Source organism: Mesoplodon mirus (genome assembly GCF_964341445.2).
Source record: "Mesoplodon mirus genome assembly, chromosome: 7".
Lineage (NCBI taxonomy): Eukaryota > Metazoa > Chordata > Mammalia > Artiodactyla > Ziphiidae > Mesoplodon > Mesoplodon mirus.
The window spans coordinates 60,195,423-60,211,745 of record NC_138983.1 but is presented as its reverse complement, the minus strand read 5'-3'; the positions used below and the strand labels follow the sequence as shown (position 1 = coordinate 60,211,745).

Here is a 16,323-nt window from a genome sequence, read left to right as displayed (position 1 = left end):
TGCCTGCACAAACACAGCTGCATGTGGTGGGAGAAAACCTCAAACCTATGCTGGTGGATATCACTTTAAATTCACAAGCACCAACTTCAAGTAGGCCCTTAATGTTGTCCGGCAGGCACACTCCACTTCCCTAATCCATTCTATCTCCTACCTCCTGGACTATCACTTTCTATCTTTTCTGTTTTCAAACCTTCAGCATCTTCTACCTCATCCTCACTCTCAGCTGGTAACCTTGCTGCTTCCCTTTTCACTGATAATGGAAGAGTAATCAGAGGACAATTCTATAAGATCCTCAAACCATATCTACTCACCTGGGCCCATATACTCTGCGCTGGGTCCTTGACAACAAATGAACTGTTGAAAAACCCACCGACTCAAGCACATCACTCAGGCAGTTCAATCCTCTGCATCAGTTTTAACTTCTCTCCAGCATACAAATGTGCAGTTATTTTCTCCTTTCTTTAGAAACCATCTTTTGAATCAATTTCTCCTCCCTTTTCCTTCACAACAAAAAAGCAGTGTATATTCTCTTTTTTCAACATCTCTTCTCTCTTTTTCTCTTGAAGAGACTGTAATCAGACTTTCACCTACTCCATTCACCCACCCCCACTCCAAAACCACTCAGTTCAAGGTCACCAATGAACTACCACGTTGCTAAATGCAATGGGCAGTCCTTGGTTCTCATCGTACTTGACCCATCAGCTGCAGTTCACACAAGGGCTCACGGCTTCCTCCCAGGAATACTTTCTGCACTTCCAGGCCATCACACTCCTGATTTTCCTCCCATTCTACTTAACTAATCCTTTTCAGTCTCCTTTGTTTGTTCCTTCTCATCTCCCTCACCTCTAACTAGTTGCTTGACTTCTTTTATCTTAAGTCACCGCTTGGTAGGCTCATCTAGTTTCTTGGCTTTAAATATCATCTTTATGCTGATGGCTCCTAAATGCGTATGTGGAGACTAGACTTGGTCCTTGAACTCTAGGAGCATATCCAAATGCCCACTCAAGGATATCCCTCCAGCAAGCCTCCCCTCATTATCCTACATCATTAATTATTGTTTTCTACCAGATCATTCCCATCACCTAAGCGCTGCTATCTCTTAATTTCTTATAACTTACTATTTTTTATAAATTTTATTTATTTATTTTAATGTAATTTTTTTGGGCGGGGCTGCGTTGGGTCTTCATTGCTGCATGCAGGCTTTCTCTAGTTGCGGTGAACGGGGGCTACTCTTTGCTGCAGTGCACGGGCTTCTCATTGCGGTGGCTTCTCTTGTTGCAGAGCATGGGCTCTAGGTGCGTGGGCTTCGGTAGCTGCAGCACGCGGGCTCAGTAGTTGTGGCACGCAGGCCCTAGAGCACATGAGCTCAGTAGTTGCGGCACACGGGCTCTAGAGCACCCGGGCTTCAGTAGTTGTGGCTCGCGGGCTCTAGAGCGCAGGCTCAGTAGTTGTGGCACACGGACTTAGTTGCTCGGACGCACGTGGGATCTTCCTAGACCAGGGATCGAACCCATGTCCGCTGCACTGGCAGGTGGATTCTGAACCACGGCGCCTCCAGGGCCAGGGAAGTCCTCTTATAACTTTAAATAAAAACAAAAACCCTTGATCTCACTTCCCTCACCAGTGACTACTAACTCATTTCTCTCTGCTCTTGTCTACAGAAAAACTTGAAAGAGGAGTCTATACTCACTGCCCCTGATTCCTCTCCCATCAATTTCTCTTAAGGTCCCTCCAGTCAGGCTCCTGTTCTCACCTCTCTACCAAATGGCTTGTCAACATCACGTCCAATGACCCCTACGTCATGTAACTGCTGTGGTCAGTCATCAGTGCTCATTCTACTTGACCTAATGGTAGCATTTTACACAGCTGTTTATTTCCCCTCTTTCACACACCTTCTTCTTCTTGGTTTTCAGGTCAATACTCTTGCTTGCATCTTCTGCTCTCTTTATTAGACTTCTTTTGCTCATTCCTCATTTTCTCTCCATCCTCTTGGTGTTGGAGAGTTCCAGAACTCGGTCCTGGTACTCTTATCTCCTCTAGTCAACACCACCTTCCTAGATGATTCCTTTTAAAAATCACCTCTAAGCCTACAACTCTCACATCTGTATCTCCAGTCCAGCCATCTTTCCCAAACTCCAGGCTCATATGTCCAGCTTCCTCATCTGCTCCCCACATGACTCACTAATAAGCATTTCCAACTTAATACACCCAAAACTTAGCTCCTAATTATACCCCTCAAACTTCTCCTCTATTCTCTTGCTCAGGCCAAAATCTTGGAGTCATTCTTGATTCCTCTGTCTTTCACACCCTACATCCATCCATCAACAAATCCCATCAGCTCTACCTTCCAGCTACCCAGAATCTGACCACTTCTCACCACCTCCACTGCCATCACTCTGGTCCAAGCCACCATCATCTCTCACACCAGCCACCTCACTGCTCTCCCTGATTCCACCCTTCCCTTCTACAGTCTGTTTTCTATATGCCGGTTAGAGGGATCCTCTCTATTCCTAAGTTAGACATATTACTTCTCTGCTTAAAACTTTCTTAAGGCTTCCCATCTTTCTCTGAGTAAAACTGACAACGGCTTCTAGGGCCTTACAATCAGCCTGCCATCACCTCTCTGACCTCACCTACTACTTCCCTCTTCCTTGCCAACCCCACCACAGTGCCAATGCCCCTGGCTAATACCTAGATATACCAAGCATGTGCCTGCCTCAGGACCTTTACACCTGCTGTCCCGCTGCCTGGAATGCTCTTCCTCCTGATATGTGCACATCTTGCTCCCACATCTCTGACTTTTACTCATACATCCATTTCTCAGTGATGCCATTTTAATTTCCACACCTCTTCTCTTTCCATGTTTTATTTTTCTCCTTAGTGCTTATCACTAACATATGATGTAATTAGTTAATTTATTTATGTATTATTTTCCCACGCCAACATGTAAGTTCTATAAGGGCAAGCTTTTTATGTTCTGTTTGGTTCCCTAGTGTAGATACAATACTGTATCAAGGTACCTAGGTGTGTGCAATACCTAGAACAGAGTCTTGTACATGGGAGAGGTTCAATACTTTTTGATGAGTTAGTGAATGGCATTTCTAATCATAACCTCTGCCTCCAGAGTCATCTAATTAGAAGACAAACCTGCTCACCTCAGTTTTCAGCTTAAAACCCTTCAGTGGGTCTGCAGTGCTATAGCTGATGCAAACTGAAATGTCTTCGGCAGCCAGGCATATCCCCTAAATGTGATAAGAAAAGTTTATGTGTGTGGGGCGGGGCAGGTGGGGCAGATATGAAAAGTGGAAAATGTAGGACCTGCCTAAGGGCATTCAATGAAATTATTTTAAAGAACTGTACCAGCCTCTTAGCAGTCCCTGTATACATTGGGTTGGCCAAAAAGTTCGTTCGGGTTTTTGGTAAGCTGTTACGGAAAAACCCAAATGAACCTTTTGGTCAACCCAATAGCATAAACCACCATCTCCACAGCGTGGCTTGGTAGGCACTACGCAGGCTTGCCATGCTTACTCCCTCCTGGGCCCTATAACATCAGAGAAAACAGACTGTGCATGCCCTCAAACTGAGTGACTGCCACGCAACTGAACACACTGCTTTTTCATTATCAAATAAACAGGCAAGGAAGCAAGATGTCACTGTTGGCATAGTCTGAAATTATATCTGGAACCCAGATGTTTGAACCAGATGACTACACTTGCTAAAGGCAGTTTTTACAACTCTATGAGGTAACTGCACTTGCGTTTCAAGGTGACATGGCTGGGGATCTGAACAGGTAATCTCCCATGCGGTGACTCCAATCTGTCAGGACCTTAACTCAGTCAGGAAGAACACCATCACCAACTTCAGCTTTTTTCCCATGAGAACCAGGAAGACTTGAGAAGTGTACTCACAGAATTTCCCCCATCCTGAAATCTCCTGGTCTACTTTGCTGAGAATGGATCCTTTGGGTTCGTCGCAGTAAACTGTACTTCCTTCAAGATGTCTGCGTCAGAGTACTCTAACCCAAGTCCTCCGTGGGACTTTGACAATGGCAAACAAGGACTTCCATGATCTGATGGCCAGTGTTCACAAGAGCAGACTCATCTCTCAGCATTACCAACATGCCCTCCACTTACTATGGCCAAAGATCCATTCTCTCCTGTCCTAGAACGTTTGTACATTCCTAGAATGTCCTTCCCACCCACACATTCCAGGCAAAGTGCTCTGCCCAAGAATCAGCTTCTCCAGGAATTCTCTACAGATCCACTCAAGTCAGCTAATTACTTCTCTCCTCTTTTTCCGAACTGTATTCAGTGATATCTCCCTTCCAATCTTTATTTTATTAATTGCAATTATTGTTTTATCTCAGTTCCATAGGGGCAGTAACCATGTCTAATGTATCTTTGAATCAGTGATGCCTAACCTAGTACCTGGCACTTAAGAGGCACTCAATGGATGTTTTTTGAATTCAACTTAATTATAATTAGAAGAGTGATTAGATCAGTGTGGCTATAGTAGTAAGGTGCTAAGAAGGGAGGGGAGTTGGAAGGGGGGGGGAAGGAAAAAGATTCAAGTTATATAACAGCAATTTTTTTTCATATTTCACATACATAAAGGCAGCACTTTGCCTTGGAAAGAATGTTACAATGAATCCCTATTTCTTGACGCACTCCTAACATTATAAAAGGCAGTCTAGTGTAATGGATTGATTATAGTCAGACAACCCGAGTCCATTGACTATACAGTGCTCCTTCTCTAAGCTAATTTGACAGAATATTTATGGTCCAACTAATGCAAATTGGTAAGAAATACATTAAGATCCTCAAAAAATAAATTTGTACATGGTAGAGAATAAACACACAAAATTCACATAACAGGAAATATAAATTGGTTTAAAATATTAAAAACAGTCAACACTACAAACAAAAAAATGCAAAAAAACAACAACCAGGTAGCTACTTAAAACCTGTTACATTAGCAACCTTCTGTTCACATTATACCACCTGATGGTAGTAGATTGACTGTTGATATGTAGCAGGGCTAACTGGCATAGATATACTGGAAAGCAATTGGAACCCATTGGTGATAATTAACTATTAAGAAATTTTCCCAAAAGGCAGTAGGGTACAACAGATGTAAAATATTATTTATAGTAATAAAAAATCAGATGCTAGAAATACCCCAAAAGAAAGGTTAAGTAAAAAAAGATTTATCTACCTTCTGGAATATATAGTCATCACAACAATTGCACAATAATGACTGTCCATCATGGAAAATTATAATAATAATAGTAATAATGGCTAGCATTTATTGAGCATTTTCTACGTGCGCAGTACTACGGTAAGTATTTCACATGCGTTATGAGATAAGTACTAATGTAGGGTTGTTAGATTTAGCAAATAAAAATATAAGATGCCCAATTCAATTTGAACTTCAGATAAACAATAGATATCTGTTGTTTATCTGAAATTCCAATTGAACTGGGCATCCTGTATTTTATTTAGGTAATAGCACTCCATTTTATTCATGAGAAAACTAAGACACAGGGATTGAATAACTTTCCAGGGTCATACAGCTAATAAATGGTGATAAAAAGTTAAGTTTACAAAAAAGTAGAATAGTAAATTTTGTTTGTGAATAATTTCAGGCATACCTTGCTTCATTGTACTTCACAGATATGGCATTTTTTTTTTTTTACAAATGGAAGGTTTGTGGCAACCCTGCATCGAGCAAGTCTATCAGGCCATTTTTCCAACAGCACTTGTTCACTTCATGTCTCTGTCATATTTTGGTAATTCTCCCAATATTTCAAACTTTTTCATAATTATTATATTTGTTATGGTGATCAGTAATCTTTGAGGTTACTATTGCAAATAAATTATGACTCACTGAAGTCTCAGATGATGGTTAGTGTTTTTTAGCAATGAAGTATTTTTAAATTACATACTTTTTTTTTAGACATAATGCTGTTGTACACTGAAGAGACCACAGTATGGTGTAAACGTAACTTTTATATACACTGGGAAAGCAAAAAATTCACGTGTCTCACTTTACTGTGGCGGTCTGGAATCAAACCTGCAATATCTCCAAGGTATGCCTGCATAAATAGGTGAAACACACGCGTGCCCATGGATCACAGATGAGGGGAAGCGTGGATACTACTACCACCAAATCCATTTATTGAGCAGTTACTGGAGCACTTACTCTGCACACTGTGCTGCAACAGCCTTCCCCCGTCCCGTTTTACAGATGAATAAAGTGAAGAGTTAAATATTTTGCTCAAGGTCAATAAAGCTAGTAAGAGCAGGATCAGATTCTGACTCCAAAGCTCTTGCTTATTCCACTTTGTCATCTTGATTTCCTGGGTGAGATTTTATTTTTCTTTCGAGTGCAGTTCTATCAGTGTTGGTATAAAAGTTTTGGTGTGATAAAATACATGCACGAGGACACATGAATATTTCAAGGAGATCTGCAAAGCCAAGTTGCTGGGGTTTGCCTTGGTTTAAAGCCATATTTCAAGCCAACCCAATGCAAAACTTGAAAAGAAAAAGTCGTGGTGAACATTTATGGCTCAAATTGTGATTTCATTTAGAAAGTAATAATACATACTCCATACTTATCTTTTGAAAACGGAGACTGCTCTCCCACTGATGCCCCCCACTAAGATCCTCCCTTTCTCTACACACCTGAGCACATGAACTTGTTAGTTCCCTCAAGTAAGTCACTTAGGAAGGGATTATGAATTTTTTTAAGCCAACCACATGAGAAAGCCCACGAGCACACACAAACACAAAAGTGCCAGTATGCTCTTACAATGAAAGCAATGCCTGTGCTCTGTACATAACAGGGAATTTTAGGATGACTTCCCTTAAGTGTCAGCTTAAGTCTTCCTTGAAAGCTTAGCCCACATCAAGAAGTTTGCTTTTGATTGTTTATTCTGAAAGAGGCAGCTGGCCACAGGGCTGCCTGTGATGCCTTTACCACAATTTGCTTTTGTTTTTCCCTCTTGATAACTACCTCATGACTAAACCACTCACTGGTCCATGTAGAGGAATCCTGTGGAGATGAAAACACACTTGTTTAAATAAAATATTTATGAAGAAGCCCTAAAATGTCACTGAAGTAATGCAAATTAAATCTTCACATATTGTGCATCCAATATGCCACTCATTCCTTAGAAGACTCTCTAGTTCCTGACTGCAATTAACATTAATTTTTAAAAATTAATCCCATGTGCATAATCACACCAATGTCTATTCATAACAATCCAGTGTTTTAAGGCTGATTTTTCACTTGACTATCTTTGAAAATCTGAATTAAGGTTAAAGTTTAATCTCAATGATTATTTTGGAGATTTTTCCTTAGGAACTGCATTTAATTATTATTTTACATGTACATCTTTTTATAAGTTATTTCATTCTAAATCAATATAAGGTGACACTAGTGACGGTTCCACATTCTGGCCTTTCAATGAAATACTTTGGACATGATTTTCTCAATTTGCTCTTTTTTTCCCCCCAATTGAGTGGCTATAATAGATTCTCATGATATTTTTATAGAGTCCTTAAATAAAAATTGGGGGTAATATGTCAAAAGAAAGTTAAGAATCAGTTAGTTGATTTGGGTGATGACTGTACGAGGTAATAGTCAAGGCCCCCAACTTGATACCATCTTTCCTAATTTTGCAAAAAAGAAATGTGAGCTGAGCTGAGAAGAGTTAAGTGGGTTCATCCTTCACTTATTGGCCTCAACAGTTGTCTTCCACCTGGTGCACATTACAACCAACAGAGGAACTTATATAAAAATATACTGATATCAGGCCCCACCCCCAGAGATTCCAATTTAATTGGTCAGGATAGAGCTCAGTCACTGGTAGTTTCTTGTTTGTTTTATTTTTGTTTGTTTGTTTGTTAGAGCTCCCTAAATGTTTCTAATGTGCAACCAAGGTTGAAAACCAGTCTAGAGAAAGCTTCTCCTGACTAGGGTTAACATCTACTTAGAAAGAGGGGTCATCAGTGATGTGTCGTAAAGAGGGGTCATCAGTGATGTGTTGTAAAGCTCTATTTGACACCCTGACCAAGTGAACATGCTCTAGTTCACCAGAAAATGAAGAAAAAAATCCCTAGAAATACAAAGCTGGAATGTCAATGGAAAACCAGTATCCTGAATAAAAAAATTCATGACCAAGATACTGAGCAATGTCCATCGACAGATGAAAGGATAAAGAAGATGTGAGAGATATATATATATATAGTGGAATACCACTCAGCCATAAAAAAGAATGAAATAATGCCCTTTGCAGCAACATGGATGGACCTAGAGAATATTATACTAACTGAAGTAAGTCAGAAAGGGAAAGACAAGTATCATATAATATATAATAATTATAAATATATAATTATTATATAATAATTATCATATAATAATTATCATATAATATCACATAATATCACTTCTATGTGGGATTTTTTTTTAAAGATACAAATGAATTTATTTGTGAAACAGAAATAGACTCACAGACACAGACATAGAAAACAAACTTATGGTAACCAAAGAGGGACGAATAAATTAGGAGTTTGGGATTAACAGATATACACTATTATATATAAAAATAGACAAACACAGGGACCTACTGTATAGCACAGGGAACTATATTCAGTATCTTGTAATAACCTAGAATGGAAAATAATCTGAAAAAGAATATATAGGGGTGTGTGTGTGTGTGTGTGTGTGTATAAAACTGAATCACTTTGCTGTACACCTAAAACTAACACAACATTGTAAATCAAACTTCAATTTAAAAAAGTAAAAATAAAAATATTGAGCAAAATCTGTATAACTGCATAGAATTTAACCTACATTTAGAGATTAAATCCATTATAGAAAAACAGAATAGAGAAAAGACATCTAAATGAAAAGATAACCTAGGAAATTTTCATTGACAACAACTCCTAGATTCTTAGTATATGTGATGTGTTTACCTAGAAGCTACTTTGACTTAGGCTCAACTCTTTTTCTTAAATGGAACCCATGGCCTTGGGCTAGTTTAGCTCTCTGCACTTCAATTTATTCAGATATACCAATCTCTTTTGGCAATGCTTCTCAAACGTTAATGTGCCTATGAATCACCTGAGGATCCTGTTAAGACACCGATTCACATCAGTAGGTCTGGCGCACAGTCGAACACTTTGAGCAGCAAGGTCTTGGAAGATGTTAAGAGGATTAAAGGAAATGACCTACATAAAGTGCTTGGCACAGATGTGGTTGGCACCCTTCAGAAGAAAAGACTTACAAGGAAAATAATAAAACATGGTTAAAACCTAGAAATCATTCGATCCAATCTTCTTTTCTTTTCCAGATGTGGAAACAAAAGGATGAGAAAAGTTACAATCGCTACCCCCTAATAGCCAAATGGAAAAGAGACGAATTCTTTTTTGACTGCAATAAGTATAATCGAGATCAACAAGTAGAAGTTAACTTGAGCTTTTCATTCCACGCAAGGAAAGACCTTTTAATAACTGCTGTCCTACAATCAACTGGCCCTCTTGAGGAGAGAGAGTGAAGTCCCCAGTTACAAAGTATGAGCATTGACCAGTTGATAACATTAAAGAAGACTTCCATACTTCAGGTCCCTGTTGAACTAAGAGACATCGCACATCTAATATGTACAAAAAACCCCACAAAACTTTAATAAAACAAAAAAATTTTTAATAAAACAAAAACTTCCTTATTTTCCTCCCCACTCCAACTTTGCTTCTCCTGAAGTCTTGCCCTATGCAGTAAATGGAGTTGCTTAGGTCAAAAAGCCTTGGGGTCATCCTTAACTCTTCTCTCACCACTCACCTCCATTCCATCAACAAATACTAGTGCTGTATCTTCAAACTGATGTCCACTATCCCCTTTGTCTGGATTACTAGAGAAACCTGCTAACAAGTTTCCCTGTCTTCACTCTTGAACTTCAACAGCATTTTCTCAACACAGCAGCCAGAGAGTTGCCACTTCTCTGTTAAAACCCTTCTCATTCAGAGTACAAACCAAAGTCCTTATAATGGTTTAGAAGGCCATACGTGATCTTCCCCCTCCAACCGTTAACCATATTTCTTGTCATTCTCTATCTTATTCACTCTGCACCAGTCACCCTTGAACTCAACTATTCCTTGCATCACATCAAGGACGCTCCTATCTCCTGACCTTTGCACTTGCTCTTCCCTCTGCTGTGAAGGCTATTCGCTGAGATTCACGAGTTTATGCCGGACATTGCCAATATATGAAACAACATAATGACACCTAACAGAAGGATTCTAATTGCTCTCTATGGAAAAGTGCTCACCCTCAGCTTAAAAATCCACATTTTACTTTCCATAGTTGGTACAGATGAAGGACTGCATGAGGTATTCCAGTTCCAATTTATGACTTGGCTTCATCAAATTCTCTCTCAATACCAAGGTACGGAAGACTAAGGACTGTACTCCTACATCAGAGCACTGCAACTACCTGGGCAAAGAATAACCTTTCTGATGGCCCACTGATTTGTGACCCAGGCTTATCCCGCCACTGAAAAAATGAACAAACATCCTAGATGTGGTATCACTCTGCTGTCCACAGGGAATTATATCTGGTTTCTCCTTTCAAAACCAAAGTTCCTCAGTTGAGCTTGAGAAAACCTAGCTACCACTGGGTAGCCAGGGATGAACAATGGGCAGAAAAAGCTGAAACATGGCATTCATGTGGGTTCCGTTACAGAAAAGGAAGTCACGCATTTACAGAGACAACTCTCTCTAGGGACCCACATGCCAGGGCTGCTGCTGGGCGTCGTTGTGCCAGGTCCCACTACACTGCAGCAGCGGCGCCATTCACAGCTTTGGGCAGTGCAGCTACTCCAACCACTCAGCTTTTAGGGCTCGGAATTTAAAGGCACTCTTGGCTTGGACAACCAAACAGCTTTACAGGGATGCAGACAAATGCATCTGATGTAAGAATTAATGTGGGCAAGGAGAGGAAGGAGGGAGATGAAGAGAGATGCTGGCCTGAGTTGCACTGCCCTGGAAGAGAGGGTACACTTTGGATGTGGGCTTCAGCCTCAGTTCCTCTGACCTTGCACTCACAGTCCCCCTCCCCACGCCTGCCTCGTGAACAGGCTACTTCCTGACCCAAATCAAAGATCACGAGGGTCATGGGGCTACCTCAAAACCACTGTGCCCCAGTTTAAGAAAGCAGAGCAGTGCTTTCAGGAACTCAAGGAGCAGCACGGCATACTCTTTATCTGTGGCTATTTCTCAGCCAAGAAATCAGACGTCTCTTTTGTGAGGAGTCTTCTCTGTGATTCTTCCTCAGGGGCTTCCCAGAGCAGGGGCTGAGGAAAACTTTAGAGCATGGGATCTAGCTCGAAGATTAAGAGGAGCAGAGGCACAAAATCAGCCAAAAAGATATGGAGTGTTAAACATGCAACTCGGCGAGCGGCCTCATCCATCTTCTCTTGTAAAGCCAAAGAGGACCGCTCATGTGCGGTAACAGTGGGAACTCCTGGCACAGTCAACAGGCAAAGAAGTGGCACGTTTCAACACTAACACTTCCTTTGGGTGAAGCAAGCTAGATTATTTCTTGTTCCTGATGCTTAAGGACAGAACTTCCCCCAATGAGGACACCATCCTGGGCCCCCAGTTAATGAACGAAGTGCTCTTACTCCTGTCTGCAGTCTGTGCAGCACATCAGTCCAGCAAGGAGGCACACAAAGGCTGGGCATTAAACCTCTGGGGAAATCATATGAAATCAACAGTATTTCTTGACTTAATTCTCCACTTTGAAGTAACACATTAGTGATCATCCCATAAACTTAATTAATGTAACCACAGGCAATGGGGAGCAATAATCTTTCTTTTATAAAAAAAAACCAAAGAAACGCCTTTGAGTAGGGAAAATCTGATATAAACTTTTATTAAATGACTTCTCTTCGCCCCACAGACCCATTTTGGATATATTATCAAGGAAATGCTATTTAAGTCAGGCTCAGTGTATACCTCTTTATGAATCAAATAATTCTCTAATTTATCCTTGGGTAAATGAATTTTTATATAATGGATTGGCTTAAAATGAGGTAAATTCATACTGGATACTTTGCACACCAACAGCTCATTTCCAATATTTATACACAGGAATATCAGGGGAAGGGCCCTTTTCTTACCCCATCTTTAACAATCCAACCACAATATGCTTTTTTTTAGTATTTAGGTTGAGAGACTATTCGAGAAAACGATTCCTCATGGTGAGAAGAATCTCAAATAAACATTTGGAAGCAATGCGTCTTCCAGTAACCAGCAGTGGATGAGAAGATGTGGGAGACCCAGGACCCTTGGGGAAAGCAAACGGCTCCACTAAAACTCCCTCTTCCAACCTTAATTGGTCAAAGGCCATAATAAATGAACTTTCCAAAGTTAGGAGCTTCGAAACTTTCACTAGGAATAACTGTAGGTGCACAAGCCATGACCCGTGAGCCCATCGACCTTCGTGTGCCCGGTGGCGGAATCTGGTTGAGCCGGGAGCCCAGGCCCAGGCCGCCTCCACGCCGAGAGACCGGAGGGAACGGGTTCAGGCCCGGCTGCCCAGGACCCGGAGCTCTCAGTCCCCGGCCCAACGTCGGCTCCCGCCCCGCCCTTCTCACCCCAGACCAAGGACAGGAAATGGGCACTCCAGGAAGAGGATGGGGAGCGCCCGGTGGGATTCAACCGCAGCCCGGGGCCGTCCCCAACTCCCAACTTCCCAGAGTTTCCTCTGGCCTCGTCCCCCTTCCCATGGCTCGCGAGACCGCCGCGGCCTCTCCTCACCCGGAGCGCAGAGCCCGGGAAGTGGAGCTCGGAGCTCGGGAGCCGCCCCCAGGAGCCCCGGTAACTGAAGCGCAAGTGACGGGCGTGGTGCCTCCAACCCCGCGCCAGCCCACCCGGACCCGGCCTCCATGCAGCAACCTCCGCCGGGGTCCCTGTCCGGGTCCAGCATCAGGCCACCGTGCGCTCGTTCCTGGTGCCCTCCCCTAGCTCGGTGGTCACCCGCCCTCCTCCCTCCAGTCCGCGTCGTTCTCCTGCCTCAGGCCCCGGTGCGGCCCCAACTCCCAGCCCGGGGCCCTCCGGTCGCGCCCGGCAGCGGCGGCAATACTCACCTGGGTCGCGGAGCCGGGGTCTGGCGCGGTCCCGCAGGTGGTAGATGAAATCCTGGCAGCTGTCGTGCTCCAGGGCCCCGCGGGCACAGAGCTCGGCCAGCAGCTGCAGCGCCTGGTGACAGAGCGCGTCCCTGGCCCCGGGCATCGCCCCCCCGCATCCTCGGACCGAGCCCGGCAGGCGGGCGCGGGAGACAACCCTCCGCCTGCCAGCTCAGAGCCGCCGCCTCCGGGCCGTCCGCGCTCGCCGCCAGGGACCCGCCGAGAAACGGCCCGAGCCCAAGCCCCAGCCCCAGCCGGCCCGGCCTCCCACCGGTTGCATGCAGCTCTTGGCCAGCCGGTCAGTCGGGCTTTCTTTCTCTCCCGCCCTGCCCCTCCGTCCCTCCCCCGGCAAGGAGGAGAGGCGGCGCCGCACAGCCCAACGCGCCTCTCTCCTATCGCTCCGCCCGCCCCTCGTGGCCGCCGCGGGGCGGGGCGGGGCGGGGCGGGGCGGGGCGGGTCAGGGGTGCGCGCCAAGGGGTAAGATCCCGGCGGCCCCTGCCTGGGCGCCAGTGGGGGAAGGGGGCGCTCGCGGGCTCCTAGAGGAGCGCGGGACTCGGCTCGGGACCTCGTGCTCAGAGCGACCACGCCCAGGTTTGGAGAGTGTGTGCGGGTGCGCGCCCTGTCCCGATGCAAACCCTCACCCTCTCCCACCGCCCCTCGCCGCGGGAGTCCAAAACATGTTCTTGGGTGCGTTGAGCAAAACGTGCAGTCTGAACCACACCCGCCAGATCTGGAGAACCGAGTCCCGGCTTTGAACTTGAAAAGCGCAGTCGGGGCATAAGCCATAGGCCTAAAGATGCTACACGCCCAAATGCGGGGTCTGGGGCCGAGGTTCTCCAACAAAGGAAAAATTTCTCAACCGCAGGGCCTTTTCGACCACCTTGGTGATCTGGAAAAGGTGGAGGCTCTCAGATCAGAACTAAGGTCAAATAAATGGCTCCTGAGAAAGACGCTGGGACTTACCTGGAGCTTCGTAGACCCTGGCTGGTCTTCCAAGCAACTGACTGGAAATCTGAGGATGGCCAGTTGATTGATTCTCCAGCATCCACCAAGGAAGAGTATCACAGAATCTGGGATGTTTGGAAGGGAACACAGGGCACCTCTCACACATCCACCTCTTCAGCCTTTCAGGCAATAAGCCTAGAGATAACCAGGGAATACTGAACTCGTGTGTGTGTGTGTGTGTGTGTGTGTGTGTGTGTGTGTGCGCGCGCGCGCACTGTGCCACAGATCTTTTAGCTATATAATCTCATTTAATTCCCTCGATAGCCCAACAAGGTCTGTATAACTATTATGCTCATTTTACCAATGACAAACCTGAGACTCAGGAAAGTAGCACCTGCCCAAGTTCATAGGTGGGGAGGCAGGGAACCTTGACTTTTTTTTTTTTTTTTTTTTTGGCCTTTACTTAACATTAGTGTCCTGCTCTAAAACAGAGTAGAATCTGTACAACTGACACTTTTAGCCATAAGGCTGTGCTGTTGCTAGGGATATCTCATAGCAAATCATATTGTGCAGAAAGGTAGTTCAGAATGCCATAGAGTGTCCACCCAACAGACAAGCTTTAGAATACTGCTGTACACGGCGCTGGGGCCTCAAGGACCTTATATTAGAATAGCAGAGAAAATGCAGAATTGTAAAGGTAAAGCTAACTTCAGAGAGTTGTGAAAAGGCAAGTAGGCTCTCTGCCCTAGGAAAACTAGGAGGGAAAATAAATTCACTGAGAGAGAGCGAGCCTTCGGAGGAGGTAGAGCAGAAGCTGGTCTTTTTATTTAAACATCTTTATTGGAGTATAATTGCTTTACAATGTTGTGTTAGTTTCTGCTGTATAACAAAGTGAATCAGCTATACATATACATATATCCCCATATCTCCCCTCCCTCTTGCGTCTCCCTCCCACCCTCCCTACCCACTGCTCTAGATGGTCACAAAGCACCGAGCTGAGCCCTCTGTGCCATGCAGCTGAGAAGCTGGTCTTTGAAAGGAGGGAACTCTTAGAGAAGTAGGGGAGAGAGTATGGATGCTAGGGCTGGTGTAGTAATGGTGAGGAGGAGCAAATTTGAAAACCATTTCAGGTGTGAACTGACAAGACTGCAACTAATGGAATGAGAAAGAATGAAAGCCATAGAAGTTCCAAAAACTGACCTGGGTTATACGTGGTGAGCCCCTGATGACACTTAGAATTGCAAGCCCAGAGTTTTAGGACAGTTTTATTTTATTTAGGAGAGTTTTATTTTAACCAACAAAATGTGTGGAAGTGATATTCCAGTATCAGAATGGTGATTGGCAGGGACGTGGGGAAAGGAATCCTGGCGCTGTTGGTGGGAACGTAAATTGAGGCGGCAACTATGGAAATATGGCTGTTCCTCAAAAAATTAGAAATAGAACTACCATATGATCCAGCTATTCCACTTCTGGGTATTTATCTGAAGGAATGAAATCACTAACTTGAAGAAATATCTTCACCCCCATGTCCATTGCAGCATATTCAAAATAGCCAAGACATGGAAACAAACTAGGTGTCCATGAATGGATGAATGGATAGAGAAAATATTGTGTATATATATATATATATATATATATATATATATATATATATATATATACACATACACACAGACACACACACTCATACACAATGGAATATTATTCAACCTTAAAAAGAAGAAAATCCTTCTTGATTTTCTATGTTTCTATGATCCTCATAGAAACAGAGTAGACGGGGCTTCCCTGGTGGCACAGTGGTTGATAGTCCGCCTGCCGATGCAGGGGACGCAGGTTCGTGCCCCGGTCCGGGAAGATCCCACAATGCCGTGGAGCGGCTGGGCCCGTGAGCCATGGCCGCTGAGCCTGTGCGTCCGGAGCCTGTGCTCCGCAATGGGAGAGGCCACAACACTGAGAGGCCCGCATACCGCAAAAAAAAAAAAAAAAAGAAAAAAGAAACAGAGTAGAATGATGGTTGCTAGGGGTTAGGGATGGGTAAATGGGGACATGTAGGTCAAAGGGTACAAATTCTGTTATAAAGATCCAATGTACACATGTTGACAGTACTGAGAGTAACTCTTAAACACTCTCACCACAAAAAAATAAAGTTTAATAAAAAGTTAAAAGGTGATGGATGTGTTAACTTGATCTTA

At 43.8% G+C, this 16,323-nt stretch overlaps 1 protein-coding gene across 7 annotated transcripts in view; it reads right to left on the bottom strand.

Annotated features, from left to right (window-relative positions):
* The window catches only part of LOC309808678 (synaptotagmin-9), a 388,309-nt gene extending 374,680 nt beyond the window's left edge, over positions 1–13,629 (bottom strand). For 3 of the 7 annotated variants that reach the window (XM_082629228.1, XM_082629232.1, XM_082629231.1), the window contains exon 1: positions 13,148–13,629. In XM_082629228.1, coding sequence (XP_082485354.1) covers positions 13,148–13,292 — 145 coding nt within the window. In that variant the 5' untranslated portion in view covers positions 13,293–13,629. The remainder of the gene's footprint in view (positions 1–13,147) is intronic. The other 4 variants (XM_082629238.1, XM_082629229.1, XM_082629237.1 and 1 more) reach the window with 4 other exon arrangements.
* Between the last annotated feature and the right edge of the window lie 2,694 nt (positions 13,630–16,323).